Source organism: Podarcis vaucheri (genome assembly GCF_965113315.1).
Source record: "Podarcis vaucheri genome assembly, chromosome: 15".
Taxonomy (NCBI): domain Eukaryota; kingdom Metazoa; phylum Chordata; class Lepidosauria; order Squamata; family Lacertidae; genus Podarcis; species Podarcis vaucheri.
Window position 1 is genome coordinate 17,542,318 of NC_138753.1, and position 18,078 is coordinate 17,560,395.

At 46.5% G+C, this 18,078-nt stretch overlaps 1 protein-coding gene across 4 annotated transcripts in view; it reads left to right on the plus strand.

Annotated features, from left to right (window-relative positions):
- The window catches only part of FLI1 (Fli-1 proto-oncogene, ETS transcription factor), a 119,505-nt gene that overhangs the window by 82,548 nt on the left and 18,879 nt on the right, over positions 1-18,078 (plus strand). For all 4 annotated transcript variants that reach the window (XM_082201465.1, XM_082201466.1, XM_082201467.1 and 1 more), the window contains 2 exons: positions 2,816-3,019; positions 8,644-8,712. In XM_082201465.1, coding sequence (XP_082057591.1) covers positions 2,816-3,019; positions 8,644-8,712 — 273 coding nt within the window. The remainder of the gene's footprint in view (positions 1-2,815; positions 3,020-8,643; positions 8,713-18,078) is intronic.

Genomic DNA, 18,078 nt, shown 5'->3' on the forward strand with positions numbered 1-18,078 from the left:
AGTTGGCATAAGGTAAAGGGACCCCTGACCATTAGGTCCAGTTGTGACCGACTCTGGGGTTGCGGCGCTCATCTCGCTTTGTTGGCCGAGGGAGCCGGCGTACAGCTTCCGGGTCATGTGGCCAGCATGACTAATCCGCTTCTGGTGAAACCAGAGCAGTGCACAGAAACACCATTTACCTTCCCGCTGGAGTGGTACCTATTTATCTACTTGCACTTTGACGTGCTTTCGAACTGCTAGGTTGGCAGGAGCAGGGACCGAGCAATGGGAGCTCACACCGTCGCGGGGATTCGAATTGCTGACCTTCGGATCAGCAAGTCCTAGGTTCTGTGGTTTAACCCACAGCGCCACCCGCTTCCCTAAAGTTGGCATAAGGCCAGCCTAATGTAGTTGGTACCCTTAACTCCTCCAGCCTGCACAAGCCAAGCGTGGAATTGCCCTATCAGTTCCTAGAATCGCCACTGGCGGTTAGCATTCTGTATGTCAGTCCTTGGCAGCAATGTGTCGTTGTGGACGGAATCCATCATTCTTCCTGCCCTCCTCCTCCTCCTGTGTTGACTCTGCAGGGCTAGCGTGGCAAGGGAAGGGTGAGTGGGCGGGGGAGAGTTTGTTTTTGTCAGCAGGGTCTGGAAATATGACTCAGACCGAGGAAGCCAGCATGTCTGAGCAAGGAGAGGTCATTTTCACAGAATTTACTACTTTCTGGAGCGCAGTAAGGAACATCCGTCCAAAAATTTTAATAACCCATCTGTACGAGATTTGCAACGGGCCGAGAGGAGGGCCAAATGTGCTGGCCTGCCTGTTTGTAGCTGCTTTGCGACTGGAGACCTGCAGGAGTAGCTGAAGGGGGTGGGGAGTAAGACCTCCTGCTCTTCAGAAAACAGAGGTGCTGTGATGGGGTCAGTGTGGTGTGTGCAGTGAGTTGTTGAGTGGTGGGGTCAAATCCTGCCCATTTGGCTTCTCACACAAGCACCCACAGCTAATGCAGAAATGAGCTGTGCCCTCCCATCTGCTGATGTCACAAGTATGTCCGCTGAGTGGCAGGTGAGCGTGGCTTGGGGAAAAGATCATCGGAGGCCAAATTGGGACCCCTGGCCGGCCAAGGTTAGCCCACCAGTCTGTCTGTAGCAAGAGAGAGAGGAAGACAGAGGCAACCCTCTTAGTCCCACTGAAGTCTTACTGATGGAAAAATTTCTCATCTAGCTCAGTTGGTAGAGCACAAGACTCTTAATCTCAGCATCTCGGGTTTGAACCCTACGTTGAGCAAAATATTCCTGCATTGCAGGGGGTTGGACTAGATGACCCTTGTGGTCCCTTCCAAGTCTACAAATTCTATGATGCTATGATTCTAATCTGAAACTGATGGCTCATTGATAGGAATAACACCCCCCCCCAACAATCTTTCGGTGCTTGTTTGCATTTTCAAGTGCCCAGATCCCCCCCACTTGCTTAGTTGCAGTCCTTACAACAACCCTGTAAAGTAGGTCAGTGTCATTATCCTGAATATCACAAACAGGGAAGACTGAAGCTGAGAGGGAGTGCCTTTCCTAAAGCCAAGTGGTGAGTTCGTGGCAGAGGTGGGATTTGCACTGTGGACTTTCCCAATGCATAGCTCAGTCTCACAATCACACAGGAAAATGTCCTTAGCTACCTGTACATTGACGGAGCAGGAAAGCTATTGGGGGGGGGCGTGATTCCTGGCAAACCCCCCCCAATGATTTTGGACTACAACTCCAATAATCCCTGTTCATAGGCCATGCTGGGTGGGGCTGATGGGAACTGGAGTCCAGCAGCATCCAGAGGCCTTCACAGGTTGCTCATGCCTGCCCTAAGCAATCTGGCCCAACTTACCTGCAGAACTGTCTTCACTCCTGTGATCCACTGTGACCTACATAAGAACAACGGTGTACAGAGAAATGTTCTCAGTGGCTGCTCCCCAGCTTCAGAATTTTCTTCCCCTGGAGACTCTCCAAAGCCAGAGCCTGTGCATCTTCTGGAAGTGGTGGTTTTATTCAAGCCAGTAGCCAGGGTGTGATTGTTATTGCAGGTTTTTACAGCAAAGCATAATTGCAGGTTTTACAGCAATTAAGCGGTACATAAATTTTGTTGAATCAATAATAAACACATTGGCATATAATCCACTCTGAACACTTGGAATCTCAAAGGCTATACACATTGTTGCAGGGAGGAGGATAACAGCTTCACTGTTGCTCTAAAGCAGGGGTGGGGTGGGGGGCTTTTTTTGGTCCTCTGGATGTTACTGAGCCACAACTCCCATCAGCCCCTGCAAGCATGGCCAGCAACCTGAGATGATGGACATTGTAATTCAGTGACTTCTGGGGGGCCAAAGGTCCCCCATACCTGTTGTAGGAGAAAAACCTTGATGACTACATGAGCACTGTTCCACACACAACATTTGATATTTTCATTTACATACATTCATTCGAAATAAGATAGCTTTATGAAGCAATTCTATATCCTCCCACCACGCTGACGAAGAATTCTACGAAATAGTAGTCTATATCCAGAATCACTGTTCAGTGTTGGACATCATATTTGCTGAATACACAAAGCTTCACAGCTTGTCTTTCATCGTGCAAAGTCTGGTACCTCACTTCATTTAAAGATTTTCAGAGACTTTGAGACCAAAGATTTCATTTTGGATTTGTTATGGTCTGAAGGAATTCTATAAAAGATTGTCTATTGCTTATGTACATGGTCATCGTGTTGCCTAGACATTGCTGACGCTCTCTTTGAAACACAGGGGTTTGTTTGGTTACTTATCAGTATCCCCCCCCCCGCTTCCTTCTGGCAGACCCCACATTATGGACCCAGGAGCATGTCCGCCAGTGGCTTGAGTGGGCTATCAAGGAGTACGGCTTGATGGAGATCGACACCAACCTCTTCCAGAACATGGACGGGAAGGAGCTCTGCAAGATGAACAAGGAGGATTTCCTCCGGACCACATCTCTCTACAACACGGAAGTTCTGCTGTCTCACCTCAGCTACCTCAGGGAAAGTAAGTGACTGCTCTGTTCTGCCTTCTTCTTTCTCGGAGGCCTGCCTGGCACGTCAAACAAAGAGTAGGTTCTTTTGGCCGAGAGCTGAAGTCAGAAGGGTAGCTGGGAGGAGAAAAGGAAAGAGGTTGAAAGCGGGCCAGGGTCAACAGCAAGAGCCAGTGTGGCACAATGGTTAGAGTGTTGGGCTAGGACCTGGGAGACCAGAGTTTGAATCCCCTACTCAGCCACGAAGCTCACTGGGTGACCTTGGGCCACCCGCTCACTCCCTCGCAGGGTTGTTGTGAGGATGAAAATGGGGAGGAAAAGAACCATGTGCCTCTCTTTGAGATCCTTGGAAAATAAAGGTGGTATATAACTGAAATACATACATACATACATACATACATACATACATACATACATACAACAAGAAATGCAAGAAAACAGTGTCTTTCCTGATGTTTCTGGACTCTAACTCCCATCATTCCTGGCCCATAGCCCTGCTTTCTGGGGCTGATGGGATTTGGAGTCCAGGAACATCTGGAGGGCCAAAGTCTCTCCATGCCTGAAGCAAAATCTCCCAAGCTGTGCTTGTTCTGCCTGGTTTTTTCTTGTACCCACTCTCAGAGGTGGATTTAGGGCAGCACAACTGGTTCCACTACTCTGGCCACCAAGCCAAGGAGGCATTGCAACAGTAGTGAATTGAGCAGAAAGGGAGAGGTGGTGAGGCACTGACTTTTGGCCTCACATAGGGCACCTCTGAAATTTGAAAGTCCAAAGTCCACCCCTGAGGCTCCTATCACAACAACCTAGCTGGCATTGTGGAAGAGCAGATCCACCGGGTTTCCTCTGAAAATGCAGATCAATGAATTGCTTATTTGTTTAGCTCTGTTATCTCGCTGAGAACAACTTTTTAAAACACCAAGCCGCAGACATTTTGTCTGACTGAAAAAAGGTGTCTCCAATTAACTGATGGAAAGATTAAGTAGTTATAGAAGCTGTCTCTGTGCAAGCGATATAGAGTGAAGTGTGTGGGGAGCCTCTCTTTAAGGGCACAGCACACATGACCCTTATGGGGGCCAATGGGAACTTTGCCCCCCATTGCTAATTGCAGCACAGGGTAGTTTTTTTTCTATTAGGGTTGCAATTGGGGAGGGAAGGTTCACATGTCCCCTCCACACATGGTGTAATCCCAATGGAAATCCATGGGGTGTGTGTGCCTAGGATGTTGTTGTTTTTTTATCACCTGATTGGCTGCAAGTCCCATAGCTGGTTTAATGTGTAGTTAGGTTTGCATGCAGATGTAAGTCATAATAAAGAGCTAGAGCAGAATGCCTATATGCATGTGAACTCAGAAATGAGAACCGTGCAAATCTGTTTGGCATGGGGAGAGTGCAAAAGAGGAACCAAAGGGTTTGCATTTCTGCTTTCTGTACACCTAGAATTTGTAAGATCCAGTCACGAAGACTTGTATCCAATACAGAACAGATTTGCTGAATTTTACTGGCATGGCTAGCTTAGGTCCATTCATTTCAGTGGGTCTACTCTGCGTAGACATTAGTTGGCTCCCAGTTCTAGGGTTCAACCAGCCTCTCAGTGAGTGAACCCATCAAAGTCTTTTTTCAGTGCAACCCAAAGCCAAACAGATTTGCCAGCAACCTCCAGTTCAGCAGCCTCCCACTCTTATCTGCCTCAAAATGTGGCTTCCTGGAGTGCAGCAACTTTGAGGACGTAATGCTCAGCACCGCCACGTTCTGAGGCTTCTTTCTACCCACATCTGACTTGGCAACTAGGAGAGTTGTGCTGATCAACATCACTTTCTTGGTGTTTTCGTGCCGTCACAGTGCAGTGACCTGAGCTCAACCACCATAGAATTGTAGAGTTGGAAGAGACCCAAAGGGTCATCTAATTCAACCCCATGCAATGGAGGAGTCACAGCTAAAGAATCCCTGTCAGACAGCCATCCAGCCTCTCTCTAAAACAGTGGTTCTCAACCTGTGGGTCCCCAGATGTTGTTGGACTAAAAATCCCATCATCCCTGAGCTCTAGCCTTGCAAGCTAGGGGTGATGGGAGTTGTAGCTCAACAACATCTGGGGACTCACAGGTTTAGAAGGGCTGCTCTAAAAGCCTCCAATGAAGGAGAGTCCATCACCTTCCAAGGTCATCCATTCCATTATTGGACGGCTCTTACTATCAGAAAGTTCTTCCTGATGTTTGGTTGGAATTTCCTTTCTCGTAACTTGAATCCATTGGTTTGGATCTTCTCTTCTGGAGAAGCAGAAAACAAGCTTCCTCCATCGTCTGTGTGACAACCCTTCAGATATTTGAAGATGGCTGTCATACCACTTCTCAGTCTTCTCTTCTCCAAGCTAAGCATCCCCAACTCCCTCCTCTGCTCCTCTTCAGGCTTGGTTTCCAGACCCTTAATCATCTTGGTTGCCTTCCTCTGCACACTTTTCAGCTTGATTGCTGTGGTCAATGACTTGCACAAGCCTGCCTCCCTGGGCACTTGACCTGTTCCTTTCTTCTGTTTTGCACAGTGACTCCATGAGATGAGGCTGCGATCCTCTGCGCTGCTTTGTTGCTGCTGCCATCTCTGGCTGTAATTGGGGGTGGGAAGAGGTGTGGGCTTTGAGGGAGATAGGGCAAAGCCTTGTTCTCATTAAAGCGTGTTCACAGGCCAAGCCAGGCTACTGGACATGACTCCTTTCCAAACAGCTGTTCCTGTGCCTGCTTCACGACAGTCTGGTTTCTGGATTTCTGGGCAACTCCCTTGTGGTGTCATGCCTTTGAAGGGAATTTATTGTTTTTCCAGACTTAATTTCCACTGGATGTTTTGTGCTGCATCTCTGAACCAAGAAGGGCACTGGAGGAGATGGCTCCTTACTTCCCCACAACAGAGGGACAATGGGGGCACTTTAATCCACTGCAGTGAGCGAGGAACACTTTGCAGAGAGCAGTGGAGCAGCTGGGGAATTTTAGACTCTGGGTTTAATGGTTGTCCAGGTGGTCACTTGCTTAAAAGTAGGGCAAGCCAGCCCTATGGTAGCTGACTGGGGACCTGGGCCAGAGTCCTGCCCTGAAGGCACCAGGGTAAGAATTGCAGACAAGCAGCTTACAGGGGGGGATCTGGTTTGCTTGTCATCTAAAGGTAAAATTAACACATTTGCACTTTCTGAAATGAAACACCATGGGTGGGGGACCTTTTCTGCCCAGCAGGACAGATCCTTTCCTCCTTACCCTTGGAGGCCCAAATCTGGCAGATGAGCTGGGTCACCCACCTGTCAGTTGCCCAACAACATAGTGACATCAGGTGATGCTGTGCTTTGAAGCCCCCAACTGTTGGGGCTCCAAAGCATAGCATAGGGATGTCCAACACACACACACACAACTCTAAATGTCTGGGTAGTGGAAGTTTAAAAGGCAGCATGCGGCTGTTTGCAAAAGGGCTTTCAAGCAACCCTGCACTGCAGCCAAATGATTTATCAGCTTTCTGTGGTACAATGTGAAATTTCCTAATGGTCTTAAGTACTCTACTTCTTTGTCATGTGTTTGAACTTCTGTTGTTTTTATTGTATTCCTTTGTTTAACGTACTCTGATAAAAATGATAAAATAAATAATAACCTGGAATTAGCAATGAGGGCCTGCCATTCCGGCACAAGCCCTTTAAAATGTAAAAGTTGTCAGTTAAGGATTCCAGGTCTGGTATTTCTGCTGGTCTCAGTGCCCTTAAAGTCTTGATGTCTGCTTCGTTCTTGCTCCCCCCCCCCCGCACACATTCCCCTCCTTTTTTCATTTAAGCATCTTAATAGGAAACACATTTTTCTTCCTTTTCTGGTGTTCCCAACTAGAAACCTCAGACTGCTGGGCAAAGGTGAGAACTTTCAGCAATAAACCTGGGGCGACTCTCTCCCTTTTGACGGCCACAACTTGTGCTTTTCAGCAGAGAGTGGCCCTTGTTTTATCTGACAAGTTCACTTAGACGGGAATTCCCCCTCTCCCTCGCCAGCCCCACTCCCTGCCCCACCGTCTGCAACTTCAGCCATGTAGGCTGTCTGTCTGATCACTGGGTCTTGGGGCACTGGGATGGCTGGCTGATGCTGTTGTACTGAACATCGAAATCTGGATCCGTTTCCAACCAGAAGCCAGAAAACGTGTCAGGCATGAATTAGTTCCCTCGCTGAGATATTTGAGAGGAACAAATTAAAAGCGAAACGAAACACCAAGTGAAAACCAAGGATAGGGGGGTGGGTGAGAAGTTTGGTTTGGTTTGTATTTTAATGTGAACCAACCTTAATAAATCACACGTTCTGGAACGAGATCGGCGAACCAAAATGCAGCAGTTCCTTGGAATTTGCACCTCTCTGATGGTTCTCGATGCGATTCTCCAAACAAGCAATGTGCACAAAAATCTGTATTGTAAGGAGGAATCTGCATAAAAAGGCCAGCATTTGTGAAAATAGCATTAAGGGAAATTGCTTGCAAATGTGTTTCCGTTAGGAGACCTTGGCACTCAAATGAGGATTAGGCAAATTCATGGAGGAGGAGAGGGCTGTTGACGGCATCTCTGCCTCCACAGTGAGAGGCAGCGATGCTCCTGAATACCAGTTGCTGGAAGCCACAGGAGGGGAGAGTTGCTATTTTGCATTGGATCCTGCTTGCGCGCTTCCCCTAATGGGCATCGTATGGGCATGATGGGAATCACATGCCGCTTGGAGAGAGGAGAGGAAAATCTGAGATTAACAATGCCATCCTGCATAAAGCTAATCAGAAGGAAACCCCATGAGTTTAATGGAATTTACCCCTGTTGAAGAAACAGTGGAAACTGATTTCATCTCAAATTACCAGGTCAGTTTCGTGAATTTTTAGTTGAAACACTGTTTCCCAACCTTAGCTGTATCTAAGTTCTACTCAGATCAAACCCACTGAAATTAACAAACCTAAATTAGTCATGTCCATTCATGCCAGGGGGTCTACTCTGAGTATGACCAATGTTAGATACAACCCATAGATAGATAATACAAATACTGAACGGTAGTTTTGGTATGTGTCATATTGTAAAAGGTATTCCCAGTTCTCTCACACTCGGCCGAATGGGGGAAATGCCTCTTCTCTAACACGGGGGATGTTTTTCACTTCAAAATTATTGTCTTGTTTATATTCAGACAGGGAGATTTAATTGGCTAGGTACTTTGAACTGATTTATAGACTATGGCAACTGGTCATAGATAGTGCTCCGTTAAGATTAGAAGTGATCCCTGATGTTGATCTCTGGTCATGATGATCCGCTTTCCAGAACACCTGCTGATTTTCCTTTTGAGATTATGGACGTTAGGGATTCTTTAGCTGTGATTCGCTGCATTGCAGAGGGTTGGACTAGATGATCTTTGGGATTATTCTTCCAGCTCTACAATTCGATTATCCTAACTGCAGAAGGGAACTAGGGAACTGTTCGTTTCTCCTTCCTTTCTCAGCACAGATCCCTTCCGAGCAAATAATTTGATCACAGATACTTAACTGCAGCATTTCTCTACCCTACCCCCATTCAAAATACAGGCTTTCCCCCTATACATTGTTTTTTAAAAATACCCGTTTTTGCACAGGCTAAACCTCTTCTTGTCCTTTATTTTTTTTTCTTCCAGGTAGTTCCTTGCTGTCTTACAACACACCAGCCCACACAGAACAATCCTCTCGACTCAATGCCAAAGAAGGTGAGTTCCTTCTTCTGGATCTTGACCATTTGTCTGAGACTGTTTTGCTGTAAAAAGCACCAAGGAGTTCAGTTTGGAAATGTGCAGAATCTGCTTCCTTGTCTTTTCATCCCAGAGGCTGGGGAGGATGTTTTTCCTTTCTTCCCCATTGTCTAAAGCAGGTGTGGGGAACCTTTGACCCTCCAGAAGCTGCTGAACTACGACTGCCATCAGCCCTGGCCATTGGCCATGCATGCTGGGGCTGATGGGAGTTGCAGTCCAGCAACTTGCTGGCGTTAGGAGCTGTTCAACAGGGGAGTGGACTCCCTCAGGAGATTATGGACTCTCCCTCACTGGAGGTTTTAAAGCAGAGGTTGGATGGGCATCAATCATGGTGGTTTAGTTGAGATTCCAGCCTTGTAAGAGGTTGACTCTTGAGATTCCTTCCAACTCCACAATTCTATGATACTATGAAGTTCAGGAGGGCCACAGGTTCCCTATTCCTGGTCTAAAGTTCAGATCCTCACTTTACTGAGGCAAAGACTTGCCTTCTTTTGCTGTACTGTATATTGCTTTTAAGTGTGGTGTAGTGGTTAAGAGCGATAGACTCGTAATCTGGGGAACCGGGTTCGCGTCTCCGCTCCTCCACATGCAGCTGCTGGGTGACCTTGGGCTAGTCACACTTCTCTGAAGTCTCTCAGCCCCAGTCACCTCACAGAGTGTTTGTTGTGGGGGATGAAGGGAAAGGAGAATGTTAGCCGCTTTGAGACTCCTTTGTGTAGTGATAAAGCGGGATATCAAATCCAAAACTCTTCTTTAATGCACCCGAGTGTGTTGATGGCGCTCTGCTTTTCTGTTTGTTGCATTAGTCAGTGCAGTTGAACAGGTGTGTAATTGTCCCCCTGTGGGCTTTTATCTTCATGTGTCCTTTTGAGTTGCGTTCGTGGCCAGTGCCGGATTTACATATAAGCTAAACAAGCTATAGCTTAGGACCCCACTCTCTTGCCCCCGCAATTTCACTGTTAATATACTTCTTAATTGTATTTCAGTTCAACAATTACTTTGATCAAATACATATTTTGTTATGTGCATATGGCTTTAGATACCTATTAGGTCCATAAATTACCATATATACAACACAAAAAACAGCGACAATTTGTTGTTGACAAAGGACAGCTGGACATATAAAGGGCCCCATTACCTTCAGTAGCTGAGGACCTCATCAAACCTAAATCCGGACCTGTTCGTGGCCTCCCCGGTAGAGGCCCCCATCCATGCTAGGCAGCCCCTGGACCTTTCCCCCTCCATGGCCTCCTCTCTCCTTCTCTTTGTCTGCATCGCTGCTAAGCCAAAGCTGAGCAAAGGTCCAAAGCAGGTCTGCAGCACTTCTTTAGGGGTTGGGTTTCCTCATCATGTTAAGAGGGGTGCAGGTTGTGCAATATCTGAGTCGACCCTTGTGAGTGTATGTGTGTGAAGGCTTTGATCACAGCATTGTGGAGGCAGCTGGTGAGGAGATGGAAAGTTTAAAGCGTGTGCATCCCAGAGGCTGATCTTGGTCTTTGGATGTGTACTGCGTTGTCTTGGCCCTCATGGCTTGCCATACCAGGAACTGAGTCAGCAATCGGGCATCGTGCTTCTAGCTCTGCAATAAAGCTCTCCACACACACAGCTGCCCTTGAAATTAACTGCTTTTGGGAAAGTTCTCTGGTTATCCATTTTTTGTGCAGCCTCCTCTTCATGATACCAGAGGTTGCCACCAGTCCCTAGAAAAAACAGGATTGCCCCATTTTTGGACAAAAGTGTCCCCTGTCCCATTTGGACTTCAAACACAATCCCCGTATTTCAGCTCAGCTGGCCCAAAATGGCGGCTGTGTCGCTGTTGGTGTGGTTGACGAGGAGCCTGGCCCGGTGCGAGTGACAATAGAGAGGGAGAAGGAACAACTTCCTCTCCCTCTCTCATCCTCTCCTTTGTTCCATTTCACTGGTGCTCCACATCAGCCACCACCTGCTGGTCTAGCATGGTGCAAGTCTGCTTGGCTCCCTCCGCCACCCCAACCTGACCTCCCCTCCTCCCTCCTCTGAAATTTGTGAGGCAGTTCTCTGCCCCAAAAGGATGCTATATATCTATCTATCATCTATCTATCTATCTATCTATCATCTATCTATCTATCTATCTATCTATCATCTAGCTATCTATCATCTATCTATCTATCATCTAATAATAATAAGAAGAGTTGATTGGGGAACTGCAGAAATGGGCCCAAATTGGATACAAAAGTTTGCATACAGGGGAAAAAACCCCAGAAACGTTTGTGCAGATTTGTACAGGAAAAATTGCAAATGGATGTGGAAACGAGGCAGATTAAATTTAAGCCTGGAAAAAATGAGGGGCACCGAAATAGGCAGATTTGCCCATTTTCCTTAATGCAAAAATATTTCTTGCATATCTGGGGAGGGGGGGAGGGGCAGGTTTTTCCGCACAAAAGCACCAAACCCACGTTAATCCTGCAACGTGAATTTTGGCAGTATGCAATCTGAATCCTACCCACTAAACAATGACTGTCTGGGAGAGCCCTTACTTTCAGATAATTGTGCCCCATGGGATTGCAGTGCTCTAGATCCATGGAGAAAATGTCCTGCGGATCGCTCAAACGTTGAAGCCAGACATTTACTCTTTGGACGTCTGTTCATCTAGAGGCCAACAAGCGAAGAATCCTCCTTATGACTTTCCAGGCAGAGCACCCCACCAGAGCCTGCTTGTTCTCTGACAAGGGGGGTGGGGCGGGGTCTGGATTTTAGCTAATTCATGCCTTTGCAACTGTCTGTTTCAGCACGAAGCCCACATTTTATATAAAAATCCCTTCTGCAAAGTGTTGTGTCTCGTGGTACTTCCACATTCCCACATCCTGCAGCCGCTGAGTCCATTTCCCTTAGCAATCACTTAATCTAAATCCCAGCTTCATCCTGGCTTTAGAAGCCTAACCCTCCCCACCTACAGAAAAAAGAAGCAAGTAGCGTATCTGTTTCAGTTTAAGCTCTGCCAACATCTCCTGTGTGCTGACGGTTGATGGGTTTGGCTCTAGGAGATTTTGGGAGAGGGAAAAGGGCCAGGTCTTTTTATAACTTGATGTTTCATTGATTACAATTTCCTTTTTTAGATGTGTTTTTCGTATTTACAGCAGTAGCAGCATATAAAACGATGATATAATAATCAAGATCAAAGAAATGCAATTCAATATCACAATTTTAATTTATTACCTGCCATTCTCCCTAAGGTCCCAGGGTGCAACCATTTAATAAAGAGCTTAAGAATTTAAAAGATGCATCCACCCAAAATAGAGTGGGTCCTGAAAATATACCTCTTAGGTATCAAAAGCCAGGGTAAAGTGCTGCGTCTTCAGCATCCTCTGGATGCTATATAGTGAAGTTGCCAAATGTATCTCTTTGGGAGGGAGTTCTACCACTTTGGGGCTGCCACAGAGAAGGCCCTGTCCTGGGCATCACATGCAGGTCCTGCAATATAATATATAACTGAGTGCAAAAAAGGGGGGGGATATATCCAGTACATAAGGTAAAACTACAGCTGGCATACACATGCATTTTAAGACTACAGATCTGCAATTTGGCTAGAAGAAGCGGAGCAACCAGCTGAGAAATATTTCAGTTCAGAGAAGTGCAGCCTGTTGGATTGATCAATAATTGCTGTAGAGATGACAACAACACAAGCATAGTGGGAGAACCTCTGGATGTTTATACAGGACATGTTAGCATGGCCTCAGGCTGGAGAATGGTCTCCGCATCATGGACAATGTCCTCTAATCTCCTCAACTGACACCTTCGAAACAGTATCATTTCCTTTTTATCAGAGCAGTTGATAAAGACGGAAGCCAAAACCTCTCGCCACATACATTTTTCTATAAAAAGCTCCGTTTTGTTAATCAGAGTAACATAGATATTATTTTAGTATTTAACTGGATTCTAAAAGGAACCCTGAGCATGCTTGTATGAAGTGCTTGGAGTGGGCTCTTTTGAGCTCAGGTGTGCTTACTGCTGCCTGTGTAGGTTCTACTTGTAAAAAAAAAAAAAAGGTGCATTGAGCATTAACAAAAGATCGTCAGCCAGCTGAAATGCAACCTTTGGCTTTTAATTAGAAATGCATACCCTCTTGCAAAGAAAGCTTAGCATTAAGTTTGCTAGCATGAACTGGGAACCCCAGTGAAGAAAAGGAAAGAAGGACCCAGCCTCTACTTAATTATTTCCCTGATTCTTCCAAGTCCAATTTTTTTTTGGAAGCCTCCTTACTTTGTTTATTTATATGAATATATATGTACCACCCTTCATCTTATGATTGCAGAAAGAAAACTAGTGTACAGCGGTACCTCAGCTTAAGTACTTAATTGTTCCGGAGGTCCGTACTTAACTTGAAACTGTTCTTAACCTGAAGCACTACTTTAGCTAATAGGGCCTCCTGCTGCTGCGGAAGCAAAGTTCTTATCCTGAAGCAAAGTTCTTAACCTGAAGCATTATTTCTGGGTTAGTGGAGTCTGTAACCTGAAGCGTATGTAACCTGAAGCATATGTAACCCGAGGTACCACTGTAGACTTAATAAAACCCTCACCTCTGTCATTAGCCAGAGCAAGAAGGGTCTGTCTAGGAGCCCAATACCCTGGCAGATGACATCATCCGCCCTGCTCATAAAAAGCTCTGCTCCTCTACCTTTGCCCTCCCCTACTTGTAGGGCTTTCATTGCATGTTACAGAAAAGGCAAGGCTCTGAAACGGGACTGCGATTTTCCACAACCAGGAAGACAAAAAGACAGGCAGGAGGCAATGAAAGCAACAATAATGCAAAAAGGAGAAATTGGCAGGTACCAGCTATCAGGGACAAGAGGCCTGTGGGTTGCTTGTTTGTTTTTAGATCACCTGCTTCAGAGATTTGGGTAAGCTGCTTCAGAAAGCCTTAAGATTGCTCCTGGAGGAGGGACTGCTTCAAGCTTCACATTAAACCAACCTTCCCTGACATCTTAGGGGTTGATGGGAGTTGTGGTCCAAAATTCTCCAGAGGGCACTCAAGCCTGTGATGGCTGCAATGAATGCATGCCATGCCAACATTTCTTCGATGAAAATAGGGACGTCCTAAGGAAAGGTGGGGACACGGGTGGTGCTGTGGGTTAAACCACAGAGCCTAGGACTTGCCGATCAGAAGGTCGGCGGTTTGAATCCCCACAATGGGGTGAGCTCCCGTTGCTCGGTCCCTGCTCCTGCCAACCTAGCACTTCAAAAGCATGTCAAAGTGCAAGTAGATAAATAGGTACCACTCCAGCGGGAAGGTAAACGGTGTTTCCATGCGCTGCTCTGGTTCGCCAGAAGCGGCATAGTCCTGCTGGCCACATGACCCAGAAGCTGTATGCCGGCTTCCTCGGCCAATAAACCGAGATGAGCGCCGCAACCCCAGAGTTGGCCATGACTGGACCTAATGATCAGGGGTCCCTTTACCTTTAAGGAAAGGTGGGACATTCCTGGATCAAATCAGAAACTGGGATGGGTTCTGTAAACAGGGACACTTGGAGGGTCTGTGGACCTAAACCTTGATAGCTGGCGCTGATGAGGACTAGTTTCTTCTTTTTGCATTCTTCTGAGTCCCCCCCACCACCACCACCACATCATAACCAGCTGCAATGAGCAGCGAGGCGTGGTTTTGCAGGTTATGACGATGCACTCCCTGAAGAGGTGAAGATGAGCATAGGCCTTGTGGCTGAGCAATGGGAGATCATCACGAGGGTGCCTCCTTGGGGTGACACCCTTGTGTTTCCTGCTCTGTGTGGTTTTGGCCTCAGCAGAGGATGTTATCTGATTCTGCTGCTGCGCCTTCTAACCTCAGCCGCCACCTGCCTCGCAGGCAGAGAGAAGCAGTACGCAAACATTGTGTGTGTGTGTGAATGCGGCACCCTGCAGGTGCTGCCATTGTCTCCGCAGCAGCCGCCCACTTGAGTGCCCTGTGCCCTCCTCGCCCTCCTCTGAGCAGCCCGGCTGCAAGGTGGCAACAAAGCTCACCACGCTTGCCTCCAGCTCCTTCTCTGGGTGAATGGGTATCTGTTTGAAAATAATAACAAAAGCTTGTTTGGACGAAGCAAACAAGGAGAGCCCAGAGCCTCCATCTGAAAGCGGGGAGTGCACACAAACCCATCAGCCTCACTGAGAGAGCTGAGTCTCATTCCTTTCTGGACCCCTTGGGGGACAGGTGCTGAGACTGTAAACACAGGAAGGCAAGCAGAGAGAGACAGAGAGAGAGCGCTCAGGCTGCAAAAGTAACCCTTCTGGGTTTTGTGTGGTTTTGTTGAATCTGGCGTAACTTCTGTCGCTCGAGAGCAGCCCTGTGTTCATTTTCAAAAGGCAACCTGGTTAGATATCTTTTTGTGCAGAGCATGCAAGAGGCTGCGTTTTATTTGGTGTCTGGCCTTCACGCCGTTAATGTACAGGGGTGCTTTCCTCATTTGTCTGTCTCTAAATAAAAATAAAAAAGGATCAGAGTAGAATGAAGAAGAAAAAAATGCCCACAAAAATCCCAAGAAAAAGAAAAGAATCGGTTGGAAACTAGCACAGGGAATTGCTGTCTTCCCCCACCCCTCTTTATTAGATTAAGGGCAGAATAATTTATAATTCAAACAACAATCACAACTTGACTGTCAGTTCTTGAAATTAAGACTTCCAGAATGCAGCAAATGGATCCCATATTTGCTCAAACTGGTTTGAAAAATTTGGATTTTCCCCAAGCGCGCTTATCTTGTGCAAGTACATGATGTTCTAAGTTTAGTGTGGCGTAAGGAGAGCTTTTTCTGGACTAGAGAGTGTGCTATGCGTTGCAGGAAGTCAGGAGTAGCCAACTTGGTACTCCCCAAATAGAGAGTGGGCTCCAACTCCCATCAATTCCAGCTAGCATGCCCAGTGGTTAGAGATGTTTTGTGGGCTTTTTTTTTTTTTGCTATTCACATTTCTTAGTTGCTTTATCCAAAAAAAGGATCTCAAAGGTCTCTAGATAAAATATAGATAAAATAAATAAATTAAAAACCACATTTAAAAAACTGCAAAGTACAACATTCCCAAAATGCTCATCCGACAATGAACTAAAAGATGAGCACCACAGGAGAGGATGATTTAGCCACCAAAGGGCTAGGTGAAAAAAAAAAATATCTTAGTCTGGTGCCTAAGAATGGACAAGGATGGCACTAGGCACATTTCCCCGGGGAGAGCATGTCCATGCGGACACCCTCCACACCTCCTTTGGAAGAGACACACTGTGAAGGACATCTGGTAAAGGCTATGGGGCCTGGGCTTGTTTCCGCAGGATGATGTAGTTGAGCAACAATCCAAAGGGCACTCCAGAATTAAGTGGTATTGCCTACTGGGACTTGAGATGCACCGCAGGTTAAAAGGGGATATTACACACTGTGGAACCAAAAGACTATGAAACTCATGGTCAGTATTTCAGGGGTTGTGTTTATTTGCACAGTATAACTGGGGTACAGAAATGACTGCTAAATTAGGAGGTCTCTCTCTCTCTCTCTCTCTCTCTCACACACACACACACGGCCCCCCCTCAACAACAATTAGCTTGGCTGCCACCTTAGTCGGTAGGTATGCTATCATGCCCTCCAAGATTTCTCCAAGGGAAATAGGATGCCCTAAGGAAAAGTGGGACATTCCAGGATCAAATCAGGCTTTTGCAAATCCAGGACTGTCCCTGGAAAATAGGGACACTTGGAGGAGCTGTGCTATGCATTCCTTGTTGGTGTTAACTGGCTATTAATCAGCATTCATGGTTAGGAGCCAAGCCACTAAGCAAGAGAGCAGATTGCTCCTAACAGTATCACAGGCGGTTGTGGTTGTGCTGGGGAACATGCTCAGGTTGTCTCCGGCTCCCTCCACAACAGTCTGCCTTGCGGTTCGTGTGGCAGGTTCCTTTGGGATCAAGCCCGGCCTCCTCTGGACATTGGCTGAGGTTCCCCGTTAGCAAGCATCCCAACCGTACAAATGTACGGGGTTTCGCGTCCTTGGTACAAATTGTCTTCAGCTGCCTTGGAGACCTGAGTGGTCCTAATGAGAATCATCAGGCTTTCCTGGCCAAGGAACAATTTTCTTGCAAACGAAATGAGGCTCCTCTCATCACTAAGTGGAACGATTTGGGCCTCTCTGCTTGTTTTGTTTTAATGGGAAAGAGTCTGTTTCGGTTTCCATGACTTGGCAGACCAGGTCAAATATTGCAGGCGCATAAGGAAAATGGGAGACATCACAAGGTAGTTTATTGTACAGGCAGGGTAGCATCCTCAGAACACCATTCGCGTTTTGCCAAACCAGATTTCAATATGGCAATGCAAAACGGCATGGTTTACATCAGGAGTGGCTAAATCTTTTGAGGCTGAGGGTGGCCTTGACCCTCAGTCAACATTCTGAGGGTTGTTCATCAAAGTGGGTGTGGCCAAAGTGGGTGTGGCCAAAGTGCAAAAGTGGGTGTGGCGAGAACTTTAGAATTCTCAGGTCTTCTTCTTTGCCCATTAGCTGTTCAGCGCCATTTTAAATCCTTATTTTATCATCCATCGTTCAATTCAGCAAACAGCAGTGACAACAATTTAAAGGGACAAATGTAGGTGGTGTGCGCAGAAGACATGGAAACCTTTTGGCATCGCAGCAGTGAGCACACAGAAATGGTCAGAGATGTTGCTTTTTAAAAGGGGAAATTACATTTTTGTTTTTAAAAGGCCAGATTTGGGTGAGGGTCTTGGGAGTCTGCAAAAAGCTTTTGGCAACAGTTTTTAAAATGGAAAAAAAAAATGGCAGAGAAGGGGAGGGTCGAGGACACAAAAAACCAACAGAGGACCCGTGGTGGAGGCAGAGGCCCCAGCCCAGTTGCCACCGTGGCAGCAGAGAGCTGGAGCTAAGGCAGCAGGTGGTGGTGGCAGGCAGAGAATGGGCACCCACAGTGAAAACTTTGTGGGTACCCAGGGCCCCCTGGAGATGGCGCCAGTGCCTTTTGGTAAAATGGCATAACAATAGGGGAACCACAGGAGCGGGTGTGTGTGTATGTGTGTTTCATTTTATAGTTTTTAATTTGTTTATTTATTTAAGAAAGGACATACAGTTAAGTAACATGCAATGTAAGAAAGAAAAGAGACAGACAGACAGACAACACAACTGAATGAAAATTAAACATACACACAAAATGCAAATTTGAGTTGTTTCATTCATTATCCCTGAAGATAATTATTATTGGCATTGGGATTGGGATGGGGGCAGTGATGCCTCTCTGCCCCGCTAAATTTTATAGTTTTTACTTATTTTTTTATTTTGTATCTTTGTAAATCGCATAGAGAACATTGTAATTAAGTGGCAC